An 18,909-nucleotide genomic window follows, 5' to 3' on the forward strand; every position below is an offset into this window, starting at 1 on the left:
TGGTGAAACTTGTTAGTGTTGCTGCAGCAATACATTACAATGCATGCAAATATGGGAATTATCAAACAGTCAAACTAAATAAGTCCTGCGAAAATATAGCAATAAAAAAAGTTTTCACGGGTTCAATGTCCATTCAGGAATCAGATGGCAGAAGGGAAGAAGCAGTTCCTGAATCACTGAGTGTGTGCCTTCAGGCTCCTGTGCCTCCTCTCTGTTGAGAAGAGAGCATGTCCTGGGTGGTGGGGGTCCTAACTGATGGACACCGCCTTTCCGAGGCATCGCTCCTTGAAGATGTCCTGCATACCATGATGGAGTTGACTAAGTTTACAACTCCCTGCAGTTTATTTCGATCCTGAGCGATGTTTCTCCCCACCCCTATACCAGGCGGGATTTTCTTGCAGGCATTTCGAGAGAAGTAAAGAAATGCAATAGAGGTTGGAACAATCTGACGGCCAATGTACAAAAGACTGAGATAGTAATGCTGAAATATAAGCTGTAAAAAGTTCTTGAAAGTGTGGGTGCTAATTAAAAAAACATGAACGCAACGAAACATACGGGAACATTTTAATTATCTTTCTTACAAAAGAAAAGAAACACGCGTGATTTAGTTAATATTTTGGAAAGACCAGAGAGATCTGATCAATGTTTGAGTGTTAGACCCAAGGGTAGGGACAACACAGGGCGTGTGCGTGAATAATCCTGAGACATTCCTTCATCACCGGCAGACTCAGTTCACCTGAGACACTCCCAGACAGGAGAGTCAGTTAAAAACAGGAGCTCGCACATGTAGAGGCAGAGACGGGACTGTGCCAGGTGGGAACACATCACTAGACCGACAACCATTGGAACAGGAGCTTTTACCATCGGTAATGTAGCAGTCAGACTTTCGGGATTAATGGGAGAGTTTTTTTCTGAGTAAACACTTCCCAATAAATTACGGAAAATTCAATTTTCAAAATGTTGTTGACTTGAAGTATCTTATTGGATTGAAAAATTTCAATGATCTGGAAACGTTCAAGAGCACGGAATTGTTCAGTACTTGAAATCAAGAACATACATTCTGACATGACTGTGTCTTGATTTCAGTTGCCAAAGCTGACTTTATTTTTAAAGTAATTCCGTATTTGAAGATGGTTCTCCAAATGTTTGAATGAAGTCCGAATGTTTCTTTAAAAATATTGATGGTTTTGTGTTTTTCTTCTTGCAGGGTGTATACTTTAAGAAGTCTGAGAACTATAAGAAGCCGCCTTTGAGTGTGAAGATGCTGCTGCTGTTCCTGAGCCTGGGTGAGTTTAAAAGCTCAAACGCTGAGCATGAAGTAGACCAATTGTTAAATACGTTGCGCTGTTGTGATTCTATTTCTCGAAAACCTTTATTATGCTTCAACTTGTAAATGAAGATGTCTCAGGAACTCAGGAGTGAATGAGTCTGACAAATGTGTTGGTTTTGAGAGAGTTGTAAAATGAGTCAGCCTCATTATAGGTACTAGCTTCAGAAAGGTGGCGTCCATTATTCGAGTCCCCCACTACCCAGGTCATGCCCTGTTCTCATCAGGAAGGTGGTTCAGGAGCCGGAAGGCACACACTCAACGAATCAAAAAGTAGCTTCTTCCCCTCTGCCATCAGATTTCCGATTGGACATTGAACCCTTAAGTACTAGCTCACCACTTATTTATTCCTGTTTTTGTACTAATTATTAATTTAACTATTTAATGTACATTTATGTACTTATACTAAATTCAGTTTTTTTTCTATATTTATCATGTATTGCATTATACTGCTGCCACAAAATTAGCAAATTTCACAATGATGTTAAATCTGAATCTGATTCTGAAGGTACCTACATCTTACCTGAAGAAGTACTGATACTTTGAGACTATCACCGACATCTATTAACTGATTCTCCCACTAGGTCCCACACCTGACCATTAATGTTCCTCGTAAACTACAAATATAGCAAAGAATGGTGAGAAGATGTTTGAGATCTCAGGCATTCTCCACCATAAAGAGGAATCTGAATTTGAACAGGAATAGTAGAAGTTTCATATAGAGGGAAAACTAAGTAGAAAGGACCGGCCAGGGAGAAGGACAGGTGGCTGTGATACTGGTGACAAACCATTGACCCATTCTGTCAGCAACAGGCAGTAATCTTCTCACATGTTTCACTTCGGTAGGACCAGCCAGGGTAGGACTTACACAGTGAATGGTAGGGCACTGAGGAGTGTCATAGAACAGAGAGATCTAGGAATACAGGTCCATAATTAATTGAAAGTGGCGACACAGGTAGTTAGGATCGTAAAGAAAGCTTTTGGCACATTGGCCATTAAATCAAAGTGCTGAGTACAGGCGATGGGATGTATTGTTGAAGTTGCACAAGACATTGGTAAGGCCTAATTTGGAGTACTGTGTGCAGTTTTGGTCACCTACCTACAGGAAGAATGTAAATAAGATTGAAAGACTATAGAGAAAATTTACAGGAATGTTGCTGGGACTGGATGACCTGAGTTATAAGGAAAGATTGAATAGGTTAGGAATTTATTTCATGGGAAGTAGAAAATTGAGGAGAGATTTGATAGAGATATACAAAATTATGAATGGTATAGATAGGTAAATGCAAGCAGGCTTTTTTCCACTGAGGTCAGGTGGGATTACAACCAGAGGGCATGGGTTAAGGGTGAAAGGTGAAAAGTTTAAGGGGAGCATGAGGGGAAGCTTCTTCACTGCAAGGGTGGTAGGAGTGTGGAATGAGCTGCCAGTGCAAATGATGCATACGAGCTCGATTTCAATACTTTAGACAGGTATATCGATGATGGGGGTATGGATGGCTATGGTGCAGGTCGATGGGACTAGGCAACCTAAATGGTTTGGCATGGACTAAATGGGCCGAGGGGCCTGTTTCTGTGTTGTACTGTTCTATGACTCTATGTACCTGTCTAACTGTCTTTTGCAAGTTAGTATTTTACCTGGCCCAACCACTTCCTCAGGCACTTCAAATTTGGGACACCCTCTGTGTAAAAGAGGTTGCTCCTTGTTCTTATTAAATCTGGTATTATTCAAGGGTGTTTTGTGACTTCAAGTTGGCACAGTGACTATCTTACAGAAAGAAAGATTTGCTTTTTTTTGGTAATTTTTTATTGAAATTCATCATCAAACAAACATTTCCATAAGATGTATTTCAGATACTGTACATATATATATCATATAGACGTGACTTTGCTGGATCTCCCTAAGTATTTCACAGACACAGAAAATTCTCTCACTGTGCTCACTATCGCAAGGCAGCAAATGCCTACACAGCAAGATCCATGCAGACAGCTGGAGTATTGTAAATTTGTTGTTTCTGTGTTGTCAGCATTGGCCAGCTGTGTATCCGCGGAGGGGGACTGCTCCAGACAAGCGTGCTATCCCCAACTCCGAGATCTAACTGTCGGACCAGCCAGTAAACTTCAAGCTTCATCGACGTGTGGCCTCCAAGCATCTGAGAAATACTGCAGTGCAAAGATGTTATATGGGCGGGTAAGTAATGTTAACCAGTCTCGATAACCTGCACACTTTGATCAACCTCGTACCTGTGCTGCCTAATAGTTCACAATGCATTAACTCTGGCTCACTTGACCAAGTTCACCATTGAAATGGCAGATACTGGAAACACTCAGCAAAGAATCAGTATCAGATTTGTTATAGTTGGTGTAGCACGGTACTGTAGTGGTTAGTACAATGCTTTACAGTACCAGTGATCCTCACTGCTGACTGTGAGGAGTTTATACGTTCTCTCCATAACCGCGTGAGTTTCCTCCGGGTGCTCTGGTTTCCTCCCACAGTCCAAAGACCCACCTGTGGTGGGTTAACTAGTCATTGTGAATTGTCCTGTGATTAGGCTAGGATTAAATCGGGGGTTGCTGGGCAATGCAGCTTACTCCGTATCTCAATAGAATAAATAAGTCATTGTACTTTCTTGACAGCCATGTTGCCAAATAGATAAGGCATCTGACTTCAGATCAGAGGGTCGCAGGTTCAAATCCTGCTGCGGTCGCTTTGGGGCGTCGCAGTAGTGTGGAGGTTAGTGCAACGTTATTACAGCTCGGGTTGTTCCAGAGTTCAGAGTTTGCACGTGCTTCAGATGTGTGGGCTTTTTTCCTTCCACATTCAAAAGATGTACCGTCAGTGAATTGGTCATTGTAAATTGTGAGTAGGCTGCTGGGTGATGCGGTTAGTGGGGACAGAAGGGCCTGTTCTGCACTGTGAATAAGTAAATAAGTCATTCAGACATTTGAGAGACAAAGCCTGCTGGAGAAGCTCAGCAGGTCGAGCAGCAGGGGAAAGAAACTGTCGACGTGGTGTTTCAATCTGAAAACCCCTTTCCACCCCAGATACCACTCGACCCCTCGTGTACCTCCAGCTGATCGTGTGTTGCTCCAGATTCCCAATTCCTCTGTGTGGTATCTTGAGTCTGCCTGTGTGGTGTCAAAGTAAATCAGGACGAGTGTCTGTCAGGCGATATTAGAAAGATTAACTTGATTGATCACACGTGCGTCAAAGCATACGGTGAAACGTGTCACTTGTGTAAACAACAACACAGTGGTGGGATGTGTGAGGGGCAGCCCGTAAGCGAGCGCCAACGTAGCATACCCACAACTCACCAACCCTAACCCTTTCTCTGTGGGTTTGGTGAGGAGCTCAGGGTTGGTCTGAACTAAGCAGGGTGCAGAATGGATTATTTTTTAAACCTATTTAGAGACACAGCAGGCTAACAGGCCCTTCTGGCCTAACGAGCCCGCGCCACCCAATTCCACCCTTGTGACCACTTAACCTACTAACCCGTACGTCTCTGGAATGTGGGAGGAAACCAGAGCCCCCGGAGGAAACCCATGAAGGTACAAACTCCGTACGGGCAGCAGCAGTGGCGGAAATTGAGCCCGGGTCGCTGCTGGTGTAATAATGTTGGTCACACTAACTGCTAATGCTGCCACGCCACCCAAATTGTCTTTAAAATATAGATATAAATGATATTGTTTTCTGGTTCAGACTTTGCCCCTCCCCACATGCCAGGCTCCCCGTGAAATAGTTCCTCTCAATCCAATATCCTCAAAATGCAATCGGATCGTTCCTTGAATTCCCACATTCCAGTGTCAACAGACTGACCAGTTCACCCTCTCAGAGCCTGAGTATTACAGTACAGCATCATTAACATCAAAATGTTCACATATAATACTGTCTATACAGCAGTATATGTATCAACTAATATATTCTTCCCTTATGGGAGGAGCTCACTCCAGAAAAGATCTGTGGAATCCTCCGCAATCAGAATGTGTCATGGTGAATCGGGAAGTGAGGAGAGTCTGGCCGGGGTTATTCCACCTGACCCTGGGTTGTGATTCCCCTCCTAGTGCGACTGCTCTGCAAGCACCAGCTCCTCCTCGATCACTGCCTCGCCCGCTTTAATCACCCTCTCCCTCCTGAGTCAACGTCGAGTTACTTATTGGCAGCAGACACTTTGCTGGGACTTCCCGTTTAATCAGACAGGGTGGGTCCCGGTTCAGTTTTCCCTTGTGTTCCATATGGCAGGTTAACCCACAGAATGCTGGAGGAGCTCAGCAGGTCAGGCAGCATCCATAGGAATGAATATACGGTCAATGTTACAGGCTGGAACCCTTCTTCAGGACTGGAAAATGAGGGGGAAGATGCCAGAATAGAGGGGCATCCGTTTAGAATGGAAATGAGGAGGAACTTCTTTATTCAGAGAGTGGTGAATCTGTGGCATTCTTTGCCACAGGCAGGTGTGTGTGTGTGTGTGTGTGTGTGTGTGTGTGTGTGTGTGTGTGTGTGTGTGTGTGTGTGTGTGTGTGTGTGTGTGTGTGTGTGTGAGTGTGTGTGTGAGTGTGTGTGTGAGTGTGTGTGTGAGTGTGTGTGAGAGTGTGTGTGTGAGTGTGTGTGTGAGTGTGTGTGAGTGTGTGTGAGTGTGTGTGAGTGTGTGTGTGTGTGTGTGTGTGTGTGTGGTGTGTGTGTGGTGTGTGTGTGTGTGTGTGTGTGTGTGTGGGGTGTGTGTGTGTGTGGTGTGTGTGTGTGTGTGTATGTGTGTGTGTGTGTGGGGTGTGTGTGTGTGTGGTGTGTGTGTGGGGTGTGTGTGTGTGTGTGTGTGTGTGTGTGTGTGTGTGTGTGTGTGTGTGTGTGTGTGTGTGTGTGTGTGTGTGTGTGTGTGTGTGCTTCTTCATTGGTCAGAACATGAAAAGATTTTGGGGGGTGGGAGTGGTGGTAGAGGGAGGAGGATAGCTAAAAGTTGATGGGTGAGGCCAGGTGGGTTGGAAAGGCAAAGGGCTGGAGGGAACAGAATCTGATCGGAGAAGAGAGTGGACCACAGGAGAAAGGGAAGGAGGAGGGGCACCAGGAGGAGGTGATAGGTGAGAAAAGGCACACTCTACAAGGGCATTTTTGAGCATTGAGATGTTTTTGAGATAATGGAGAAATGCAACCATTCTGAAGCATTGACAAGGAACATGGCAAATTTTGCACTGCTCTGATAAGGATGGTGAACAGTGAACAAAACAGGGTCTGACTCTGATGGGAGCTCTCTAAAATACTGACACAAAAAAACCTGTCAACTAGGGATGTCCAGTGATCCAATACTCTGTGCCAGTGATGTTACCTGAGAAATAAACATTGGCTGTGCGGGAGTATAATGGGGACAGCTCCTGTTTAGTTTGCACTATAGACTTGCCTGATGATACAAAAATGTATTGTAATGCAACAAAGAAGGACTTGATGCTGACAATTTTGGAACTATTAATAATTTGAATAAGTTTTCAGATGAGTTAAAGATGTTCCCAACCTGGGTCCACAGACTTCTCGGTTGATGGTAAGGCTCCATGGCATAAAAAAGGACTGGGAACCACTGATCTATAATATATTTCCATATTATTGATTATATTCAAAACATAAGGGCTTAAGATTAGGCCACTTGGCCTATCAAGTCTGCTCCACCATTTGATCATGGTTGATCCAATTTTCCTCTCGGGCCCGATCTCCTGCCTTCTCCACCTCCCCCCCCCCCCCCCCCCCCCCCCACCACCATCCCTTCATGCCCTGACCAACCAAGAATCTGTCAACCTCTGCCTTAAATATACATAAAGATTTGGCCTCCACAGCTGCCTGTAGCAAAGAATTCCATAAATTCACCATTCTGACTAAAGAAATTCCTCCTAATCTCCATTCTAAAAGGATGCCCCTCTATTCTGAGGCTGTGTCCTCTGGTCTTAGACTGTCCCACCATGCATCCTCTCTACATCCACTCTATCAAGGCCTTTCACCATTTAATAGGTTTCAATTAGGTTTCACCCGTCTTTCTTCAGAATTCTCGTGAATACAGGCCCCAGAGCCATCAAACATTCTTTATGTGTCAAGCTGTTCAAACGTGGCATCCTATTGAAAGGCCTAAATACAGTGAAAGTAGAGAGGATCTTTCCTATAACTGAATCAGAGACACAGCCTCAGAATGGAAGGCATCCAATTAGAACAGAGATGAGGAGGAATTTCTTAGCCAGGGAGTGGTGAATCTGTGGAATCCATTGCCACAGACGGCTGTGGAGGCCAAGTCTTTGGGTATATTTAAAATGGATGTCGATAGATTCTTGATTAGTAAGGATTTCAAAGGATACGGGGAGAAGGCAGGAAAATGGGTTTGAGAGGGATAATAAATCTGTCATGATGGAATGGTGGAACAGGGCCGGTGGGCTGAATAGTCTAATTCTACAAGGTCTTATTTCAATTATTTCAATAATTTAGTTGGGCAGTGCAATAGCATAATGGTTAGCTCAAGGCTTTACAGCACAAGTGATTGGAATTCATTTCCCGTAACTTTCTGTAAGGAGTTTCTATGTTGTCCCTGTGGCCGTGTGGGTTTCCTCAGGGTGCTCCAGTTTCCTCCCACATTCCAAAGATGAGCGTGTTAGGATTAGTAAATTGTAGTCATCCTGTGATGTTGCGCCAGAAGTGTAGTAACACTTGCAGGCTGCCCCCAGTGCAGACTCAGACTGTGTTGGTCAATGATGTAACAGCACATTTCACTGTATGTTGTATGACATCATCATTATGTGCCATGTCATATCACATGGGCAATCATGGTCTTTCCATGAGCATGATTGTTCTTGGCAAATTTTTCTACAGAAGTGGTTGGCCATTGCCTTCTTCTGGGTAGTGTCTTTACAAGACGGGTGACCCCAGTCATTATCAATACTCTTCAGAGATTGTCTACCTGGTGTCAGTGGTCACATAACCAGGACTTGTGATCTGCACCGGCTGCTCATACGACCATCCCCCACCAGCTCCCATGACTTCACATGACCCTGATTGGGGGCTAAGCAGGTGCTACGCCTTGCCCAAGGGTGACCAGCAGGCTATTGGAGGGAAGGAGCACCTTACACCTCCTTTGGTAGAGATGTATCTCCACTTCGCCACTCGGTTAATTGATCATGGTTGTAATAAAGTGGCACTGGCTTGTTTGGTGAGATGGGCCTGTTACAGTGCTGTATCTTGAAAAGGACAATTTCTGAATGGTTAATGAACCTGTGACTTGCTATTTATTGCAATGTACTGCTGCAAAGCATCAAATTTCCAGACATATGCCACTGATATTAAATCTGATTATGAAACATTTTGTCAGTCTGGAAAGCCCCCTTTTTTTTTGCTGAATATTTAGTAGTCCATGGCTTCCCTCAGCCTGCATTTCCTAACTTAAGCTGTGAATCCTGTCATTGCCAACAGGGGAATCAGGGTGATCAGAGATAGTCCCATAATTAGATGTTTAAAGTTTGTGGTTTGAGTTAGCAGCTCATAGTCAGATCAGCTGCATCTATGCAAAGACAGAAAATTCCGACAGCTGCTTCACGGGAGGAGAAGTTGACACAGTTGCTAAACTGTTGGCACTGGATTCACCCAGAAGATCTGCCAAACATTTGCAAAATTAGCTTTGAGCAGCAGAAAGTAAATGATTCTTATGGCCATGACTACATGAGGAGTATTAAGGACATTGCCTCCCAATGATGTGTACTTAGGATAAATCAGTCACGGTTTCATCAGAGCATAATGTTACACAACAGTTGGCATTGGAACCTCAATAACTCAGCTGTCAGGTTATGGTAGAACTAGGGCAAGTTTGGAGAAAGAGATGCTGCTTTGCGTCCATTTTAGTGTTGTAACTTTAAAACACAAAGCCTTGATTGGCCGTATCAGAGAAACCAGAATGAAAATGTAACATGCCTCTTACCAAATGTAAAGGACTTTTACACTGTTAACGACAGTGTTGCTGTACAAGGGGACTTTGGGGTCTAAGTCCACTGCCCCTGAAAGTGGTTATGCAGTTTGATAAGGTGGTAAATTTATTTATTTAGCAATTCAGCACAGAACAGGCCCTTTCAGCCTCACTGCCCCAGCAACACCTGCCAAATCCAATTAACCCTAACCTGATCACGGGACGCTTTACACTGACCAGTTAGCCTGTCTGATATGTCTTTGGACTGTGGGAGGAAACCAGGGGACTGGGGGGAAGCTCCATGCATTCCACGGGGAGTGCAGAGACTCCTCACAGGATGGCACCACCATGCTCTGAGCTGTAATAACATCGCACTAACCGCTACGCTAAGAAGGCATCTTGCATTCCTCCCTTTTCTAGTCGAAGAGCAAGCTGAGTGGAAAACAAGTGATATTTGTTTTAAAACAAAAAGCCCTGATCACTCATTTCAGTGAAGCCCAGACTGGCTGTGTAACAGGCACCAGCAGAAGGTATTTCACCTCTTTGACAGCCTACAAGATATTCGGCTGAGATACTGATCTCACTGACTGATGACTGACAAGGAAACATTCCATATTACATTGATACTGCATCTGAAGTGCCAGTCTTGCCAGTGACATACCCTTTCTGTGAACGAATACATTTGAAACAATCTCCTATGGATGGGAGTGGAACCCAAAGGGATTAGGGGAATTCTCAATGTGACATTGGATGAGGATGGGTTGGCTTTGAACATCCTCTTCAGATCCTGACCTGAAACTGTTCAACTCCTTATAGGAAAGATGCTGCCTGGATTAGAGAGGGTGCAGAGGAGATTTACCAGGATGCTGCCTGGATTAGAGAGGGTGCAGAGGAGATTTACCAGGATGCTGCCTGGATTAGAGAGGGTGCAGAGGAGATTTACCAGGATGCTGCCTGGATTAGAGAGGGTGCAGAGGAGATTTACCAGGATGCTGCCTGGATTAGAGAGCATGTCTTGTGAGGAAAGGTTGAGCAAACTGGGGCTTTTCTCTTTGGAGTGAAGGAGGTTGAAGGGTGACTTGATAGAGGTGTTTAAGATGATAAGAAGCATGGGTAGTGTGAACAGCCAGAGAATTGTTGCCAGGGTTAATACAATATAATGTAAAAGTGATTGTAGGAAAATATAGGGAGGTGTCTTAGGTAGATTTTTTTACAGAGTGAGTGGTAGGTGCACGGAACACATTGCCTGCAGTAGTGGTGTAGACAGATACATTAGGGACATTGAAGAGACCCTTAGATAGGCACATGGATGATAGAAAAATGGAGGGCTATGTGGAAGGGAAGGGTTAAATTAATCAAAGGAGCATGTTAAAAGGTCAACACAACATCTTAGTTCAAAGATTCTGTACTGTACTGTTCTATGAAAAAAAAATTGTGGTTATGTACAGCTGTGAGCCAGAGAACTGAATAATGGGGTTGAATAAAGACATTGGAGGAGGGAGCAGTTGCTTTGTGTTCACGGCGAGTGATTCTTCCCACAGGAATTACTGCAGTGCTGTATCTGTGACTCCAGGAATGAATACAATCCCGTGTACTTCACCAACAGCCACCGTATCACCAACGTCATTCCCTCAGACTCCCTGAGGAGCTGGTGGCAATCAGAAAATGGTAAGATCCAGGAGTGTGGGTGAATGAGGGGAAATCTGATGGAGGTATTCAACATTAGGAGGGGTACAAATAGGGTAAATGCGAGCAGGCTTTTTCCACTGCGGTTGGGGGAGACCAGAGCTAGAAGTTAAAGGTTAAGGGTGAAAGGTGATATATTTAAGCAGAACATGAGAGGGCACTTCTCCTCATGGAGGATGGTGAGAGAGTGTGGAATGCGTTGCCAGCAGAAGTGATGAATATGGGTTCAATTACAACATTTAGGAGAAGTTTGGACAGGTACATAGGTGAGAGTGGTATGGAGAGGTACAGGTCAATGGGAACAGGCAGATTAATAGTTTGGCATGGACTGAACGGGACAGAGGACCCATTTCTCTGCTGTGGAACTCTGACTCTATCAGAATTCCTCTTCTTGAAAATTCCACAGAAAGATGGGTATCCGCTATCTTATAACTGAGCCACCTAAAGAACTTTTGTAAGACGTTTTACTAGACTTCACTCAGTTGTGTTCAGATTTGGTCACCCATCCTCTAGTACCAGGGTTCCCAACTTTTTTTTAAGCCATGGACCCCTACCATTAACCAAGGGGTCCGTAGATCCCAGGTTGGGAACCCCTGCTCTAGCGAGGGTGTCATTGAACTGCAAAGATTGCAGAGAAAATTTACAAGAATACTACCATGACTTGAGGAACTGAGTTATAGAGAGAGGTTAGACAGACTTGGACATTTTTCATTGGCGTGTAGCAGACTGTATCACATCACGAGGGACATAGACAGGGTGAATGCACCCAAGGTTGGGGAATCGACAGCTAGAGGGCATAGGTTTAACATGGGAGTGGAGAGATTTAATAGGAAGAGGGCCAACATTTTTACATGAGGGTTGTATCAACGTGGAGAAGAGTACAGTTATAAAGAACAATCTACCCATCCCTTGTCATTATATTTCGATGTCAATGTAACAGAGTAAAGAGCTCCTCACTTTCCAACACTGGAGCTGTAGTTTTCAGGGGATGGATCTTCGAGTACTGTCTGAATGCGGTGAGGATTTCCACCTGCACTAGCCATTCTGACAATGGTAGATAAAGTTTCTTTCCCTAGGGTGGAGGAATCTGACACTAAAGGATATAGATTTAAGACTTGCTAGGATGCTGCACAGATTTGAGATATTGATTTACAGGAAGAGGTTGAGCAGACTAGGGTTTTATTCCTTAGAGCAAAAGAGAATGAGAGATGATCATATAGCAGTGTCCTATTATTCAAGAAGGGAAATTGGAAAAATCCTGGAAATCCGGTGAGTCTCACGTCAATTGTAGGGAAGCTAATGGAGAGGATTCTTAGGGATAGGATTTATGTGCATTTGGAGAATCATGGATTTGGAGATCTTAGGGACAGTCGACATGATTTTGTAGAGGACAATTCATTTGTTACTAACTGGATTGGGTTTTTGAGGAGATGACAAAAGTGATTGATGAAGGTAGAGCTGTGGACATTGTCTGTGTGGATTTTAGTAAAGTGTCTGACAAGGTCCCTCATGGAACATTCATCCAGCAGATTAAGGTGCATGGGATCCATGGTGAATTGGCTTGTCCATAGAAGACAGGCTAGTGGTCAATGGGACTTATTCTGGCTGGAGGTCTGTGATCAGTGGTGTTCCACAGGGAATACCAGGGCCTCTGTAGTTTGTGATGAACATAAATGACCTGGATGAAGCGGAGATGGGTGGGTTAGTAAGTTTGCAGATTGTAGTGTAGAGGATAGAGTAAAACTCTGGCATAGAATACAATAGGAAATGGGTCATTTGCAGAAACAGGTGGAGTTTAACCTGACCAAATGTGAAATGTTCGCTTTGGTGAATCAAATGTAAAGGGTCAGAATAGAGTTAATGGCAGTGTTGTCCACAGAGGGATCTTTGGGTCCAAGTTCATATCTCCCTCAAAGTGGCTACACAGATGGTAAATAAGGTACATAGCAAGCTTGACTTTATTGGTCAAGGAGTTGAGTTCAAGAGCTTGGCAGGTTTATAAAACTCTAGTTAGGCTGTGTCTGGAGTATTGCGTTCATTTTGGGCCACCCCATTACAGGAAGGATGTCAAGGCTTTAGAGAGGTTTACTGGGGTGTTGCTCTGGATTAGAGGACACTGGCTATAGTGAGAGGTTGTTTGGGTTGTTTTCTCGGAGCAGCAGAGGCTGACGGAGATCTGATAACATTGAGAGGCATAAATAGAGTGGACAGCCAGTACACTTTTTGCAGGGTTGAAATGTCTAATACCAGAGGGCATACATAAGATGTAGGGGCAGAAGGTGAAAGAATGTAAATTCAAAGGAGATGTGAGGGGCAAGATTTTTTTTACACAGTGAGTGCTGAGTGCCTGGAATGTGCTACCAGAAGTGGTGTAGAGGCAGACAGGATAGAGCTGTTTAAGAGGTTCTTAGATGGGCAGATAGATGTACAGGCAATGGGGGAAGATGGGCAATGTGTAAGCAGAAGGGATTAATTTAGCTGTATTGTCCTATATATTGGTGTATAAAATCTGTACCTGATGGGTATAGATGGGATGAATGTACTCACCATTTTCCCCATGGCTGGGGAATGAAGAACTAGAGGCACAGGTTTAAGGTGAGAGGGTAGAGATTTAAGAGAAACTTGAGAGACAACTTCTTCACACAAAGGGTGATATCTCTAAGGAATGAGCTGCCAGAGGAAGTGGTTGAGGCAGGAACAATAAGAACTTAAAAGACTCATGAATTGGAAAGGTTTAGAGCAGGGGTCCATCGACTCCTCAGTTAATGGTCGGGGTCCATGGTGTAAATAAGGTTGGGAAGCCCCCGGTTTAAAGGGATATTGGCCAAACACTGGCAAATGAGATTAGCTTGGATGAGGCATCCTGCTCAGCATGGGCCAGTTGGACCAAAGGGCCATTTCCCCTGCTCTATAACTCTCACAAAAAGGCTAGTCCTAATATCTGGGCACTGGGCAAAGGAAATAACTTCCCTTTATCTACCTTAGTTCCATAGCTTGAAAATTGACAGAATCCTACCAAATGTTTTTGATCTTTTATTCTTCTCTGTCCTTGTGTTTGCAGATCAGGATCAAGTCTTCATACAGTTAGACATGGTTGGGAAGTTCCAACTGAATGAAGTCATGCTCAGATTTAAGGTGAGAGACACCTTTTGAAAAGCAGGTAATTTAGATGATGTTTTCCAGACTGTCTACACCATTTGCTTCCTTCTTGTCCTCAATGGGAGTGCAAACCGGATCAAGGCAAGTACACAAGAGTCGCCAGAGATCCAGCAGATGTAAAAGGGTCCTTACTTACTTGCCATCCCACTGCCAACCTGGACCAAGCAATGTGGGGGGGGGGGGGGGGGGCGGGGGGAAGCTTTGAAATTGGGATTCACCTTATTGTTTACCTGTACTGCTCTTCCTCTGTAGTTGTTACACTTTATTCTGCATTGTTACTCGTTTATCTTGTACTACCACAATGCACCGTGAAATGAATTGATCTGTGTGGGCATTATGCAAGACAGGTTTTTCACTGTATCTGTGACAATAATAATCCAATTCCAGTCTCAGATATTCAAGAATCCTGAGACCTGAGTCACCACTGCCCCATCTTCAAACACAAGAAAATCTGTGGGTGCTGGAAATCCAAAGCAACACACAGAAAATGCTGGAGGAACTCAGCAGGTCAGGAGGCATCTATAGAAAAGAGTAAACAGCCAATGCTTCATATTGAGTCCTGATGAAGGGTCTCAGCCCGAAATGTCGACTGTTTACTCTTTTCCAAAGATGCTGCCTGACTTGCTGAGTTCCTCCAGCATTTTGGATGTGCTAACTGATCTTCAAAGGATATTTCTTCCAGAAATCCAGTAGGATATTATTTTCATGAAAATGGCTAAACACAAAAATACTAACTTCTACTATTTGGATTAATTACTTAGAGAGTGACATGTAAAGATCTTGAACTTTCTGATTTGATTGGAAAGAAATATTATTATTATTAATACAGTGGATTCCAGTTAATTGGGACACATCACGACCAGTACATTTTGACACAATTAAACAGCTATCCCCAACTAGTCAAAGTTCAATGGAAATGGTTTAAAAAGGTATTAGAAAGGCAATCTACCATTTAACTTGAGTGACAAATTTTGTATTTAAATGAAATATGGCACAAACTAGAAAACTACCAGTACTATGAAACTGTATTAGTTCCTAACAGTTATCAATGGAGCAACTTATCCAGTGTACACTGCCGTGTTCTTTTGATTCGCTGTAAATGAACAAAATCAGCGCAGTCGCCTAGTGTAGATTATGGACTGCCTTCAGACAATGCTATCGACAATTATATCCTCTAAATCTTCATTTTTTGTTGTAACATTCAAGACGATTGTTGATACTCTTAAATTCTTTGTAGTTTCTAACTTGCTGAAGTAGTAAAATCATTTCATTTTCACTCCCTGCCATTTCTGGCATCTCCAAGCCTGAATGACAGGAGACCTTTTGTGGGAGAAGTCCGGTGGTATGAACAAGTGTCACAAACTGCCGTCTTCCTAGGTTGCAGTGAATGACCGCAACATCCTCTGTGCCTTGCCGTGCCCTTCGCTCTCCACACAGCGTTACAATAGCGCCTTCCTGCCCATTCGATCTTACTGTGGATCTCATCTGCCCTGCCCTCCGGATCTGACTTTGAATGCTAGGACAGGCATGTCCCGCTAGACCTTTATAGTTAACTAGATCACCGGTGCTTAGCTAAACAATTTGTAATTAGCCAGATGACTTAAAGTCTTTGCAGTTAAGTGGATCTCTTGTAGACCAACCGTAGCTGACTAGAGCACTCGCAGTTAGCAACACTGAACAACAGTACTAGTTGGGGTGTTGGTGTACAGGCAGTGGGAAATTGAACTCTTGTGTTTGATCTTTGTTACTGGAGATTCAGTATCACTGGACGCTGTCACTTAGATCTGGCCCACACCTTCATTGACCTGGTCCAGTTCCATTGCCTTTCTTGGGATCAATGTTTATTTATCATCTATTTGAAGGGTTTGCCAGGTATTGTCACAGGTTTGTGTGTGCAAGGTGGGGGAGGGGTAAAAGGGATGGGGGTAGAGGGATTGTTTAGAATCGTGTATGTGGGGCAGGGATGGCTTTTTGCTTTGGGTCAGGGGTGTTTGGTGGGAGTGATCAGTGTTGGGGTTGGAGGGGGCGGGGGTAATGGCTGACTTTGTTTCTCTTGGGTCACTGCCTCCGCTCTGAGTGATCTTGGATCTGAAACCTCCTCCTTCCCGCTCCCTGCAGTCTCCTCGCCCGGCTGCTATGATGATCGAGCGCTCAGAGGACAACGGCCAGACCTGGAAACCCTACCAGTATTTCGCTGACGACTGTGGCGCCACCTTCCCTCACATCGTGACTGGCCAGCCACGAAGCTTTGATGATGTCCGTTGCCAGGAGCAACCCAGGACAAATGATCCGTCGGATCAGGAGGTACTCATCGAAGCCATCCACACCTCGGTGACCTTACCCTCCTGATAAAGTGTCAGGAAACTGGCTGCTGTTGTACTAACCAGAACGCGTTCAAAGGGGGTGCTAACATCAGAAAGACAGCCTGTAGTTCAATCTGCAACAGAGCAACACCCAGGTCTATTTATTTATTTAGAGAGATGGGGTAGAAAAAGCTCTTCCGGCCCAGTAAGTTGCACCGCGCTGCCCAGTAACGCACCTATTTAACCCTAGCCTAATCCCAGGGCAATTTACAAAGACCAATTAACATACTAACTGGTGTGTCTTCGGACTGTGGGAGGACACCAACATGTTCAGGGGGAGGAGATACAATGCCCTTACAGAGGGCATCAGAATTGAGCTCTGACACCCCGCGCTGTAATAGTGTCGTGCTAACCACCGGACTACCGTAGCAGCCAGGTAAACTCTCAATTACTCCAGTGAAAGGAGTCTTCCCCACTGATCCTCCTCTCTCTCTATTGCCTTCCAGGTTACATTTAACCCTCTCAGCCTGGCTGACTACATCAGCGCCACAAAGGGCAACAAGATTAACAGTAAGGTTTTCTTCAATCTAATAAATTATACGTGGCCTGAATGATCTTGTAAACAAACACTGAGCTTTTGAAATGGTTAAACCTTCACAGAGGCCCTGTGGAGATTTATTCGCGAGGTTTACTAGTCTCTGTGCTGAACTGAGGCTGTGGGTCCAGTGATGACCGGCTTCGTGCTTGTGGACTCACTTTCGTGAGCTTCAGTTCTGAGTGCTGGAAACTTTTATTGTTTGCATGATTTGGTTTTTGTCTCCCTGCACATCAGTTGTCTGGCAGTTTTTTAAAATCGGTTTTATTGGGTTTATTTGTGGCTGCCTGCAAGGAGACAACTCTCAAGGTTGTATAAAATACACATACTTTATAACAAATGTATTTTGAACTTTGATGGGTAATGCGGACCATTACAGCACAGGACCCTTTGGCCCATGATGTGCCAGGCAGATGTGGGCATGGTGAACGTGTGCCAGGCCCATCCCTCAGGGTCATGATCTGGCACAGAGGCAGGAGGGTCTCACACAAGAGATCAAAACATCCGTGAAGGGTGAAGGTTTTCATCGAGGTGACGCACCAAAATGCTGCAGCACTCGGCAGGTCAGGCAGCGTCTATGGAGGGGAGTGTATAGTTGTCATTCTTGGTCAAGACCCTTCATCGGGACACGTCCTAAAGGCAAAACAAGACACAAAGAGAAAGCAAGGGAATCCCAGAGCTCGGTAACGTAGCAGTGAGTGAAACACTATTACAGTGCTGGCGACCTGGGTTCAGTTCCGCCACTGTCCGTAAAGAGTTTGTACACTCTTGTAAAGAGTGTGTAGCTGTGTAGGGGTCAGTGTTCATGGTGCTCTGGTTACAGCCAATGTGGGCAGCTCAGGGACTGTCATTTCCTCATGGCTCCTTGGCTCTCTCAAAAGGTCTTTAGAGTAATAAATTCCTCTGCTCAGATTTTAGTGAGGGGACAGAACAGGGTATAAACCACACACGGAGTCCTAGGCCAAAACATTGGTAGTTCCTTTCTCCCTATCTTGCTTGACTCAAATTGTGTTCCTCCTTCTGGTTGACTGTTGTGTATAATATAGATTTTTCCAGTAAGAGCAGACAGGAGTAACTATTAAACCCTGAACACAGAGAGTTTCAAAAGATTATAGAACAGTACAACACGGAACAGGCCCATAATGTAATGCAAACCTTTTAACTTACTCTAAGATCAATCTAACCCTTCCCTCCCACATAGCTCTCCACTTTTCTATCATCCATGTGCCTATTTATGAGTCTCTTAAATGTCCCAAATATATCTACCTGTACTAGTACTTCTGGAAATGTGTTCTGCACACTCACCACTGCGTGTTTAAAAAAAAATAACCTACCTCTGATATTTCCCCCACCCCCATACTTCCCTTCAATCACTTTAAAACTATGCCCCCTCGTGTTAGCCATCGACACCCTGGGGGAAGGTCTCTGGCTGTCAACACCATAATGAAAGTACAGAGTTCTTTTTCAGAAATGGGCATAATAAAGAATTTTTTTAAAAAAAAGGTATACTGTAGAAGAAATGGTGCAGAACTTTTGCCTTCATGGTCCTTGCATTGAGTGAAATTCTTAGAAGAAAGAAACTGTAGCACCATTGCCTCTCATCTGGCCCCTGGATTGATAAACGTTACATAGATATTACTTAAATATTAAATAGTTTGAGGGACTTCCCCACCCAACTGGGCCCCCTCCCCTATCACGTGCTTTAGTGGAAGGAGCCCTCCTCCACAGAGCCTTTACACTGAGATTCGGCACGTCCTCCAGCAGCCCGGATGATGCCGGTCGGCAGCATTCCCTGATGGACATGCTGTTGTGTTGGGAGGCTAACAGGTTCCGGGCCGACCGAAGGGAGGGGATACCAAACGCAACTCTGTAAAGAGAGTGAAAACACAGAATAATGACGGATTGTCTCAGGGTTTGTACCCA

General features: G+C 44.4%; 1 protein-coding gene across 2 annotated transcripts in view; it reads left to right on the plus strand.

Moving 5' to 3' along the window:
- Nucleotides 1–18,909, plus strand: part of LOC140717373 (laminin subunit beta-3-like) — a 142,692-nt gene that overhangs the window by 94,345 nt on the left and 29,438 nt on the right. The window contains exons 1-7 of one of the 2 annotated variants that reach the window (XM_073030889.1): nt 773–866; nt 1,208–1,286; nt 3,352–3,515; nt 10,785–10,911; nt 13,991–14,064; nt 16,207–16,392; nt 16,898–16,961. In XM_073030889.1, the coding sequence (XP_072886990.1) occupies nt 1,262–1,286; nt 3,352–3,515; nt 10,785–10,911; nt 13,991–14,064; nt 16,207–16,392; nt 16,898–16,961 (640 nt within the window). In that variant the 5' untranslated portion in view covers nt 773–866; nt 1,208–1,261. Of the gene's footprint in view, nt 1–772; nt 867–1,207; nt 1,287–3,351; nt 3,516–10,784; nt 10,912–13,990; nt 14,065–16,206; nt 16,393–16,897; nt 16,962–18,909 lie in introns of those variants that run through there. The other variant, XM_073030890.1, reaches the window with a different exon arrangement.

Source organism: Hemitrygon akajei, chromosome 27 (genome assembly GCF_048418815.1).
Source record: "Hemitrygon akajei chromosome 27, sHemAka1.3, whole genome shotgun sequence".
In the NCBI taxonomy this organism is placed as follows: Eukaryota; Metazoa; Chordata; class Chondrichthyes; order Myliobatiformes; family Dasyatidae; genus Hemitrygon; species Hemitrygon akajei.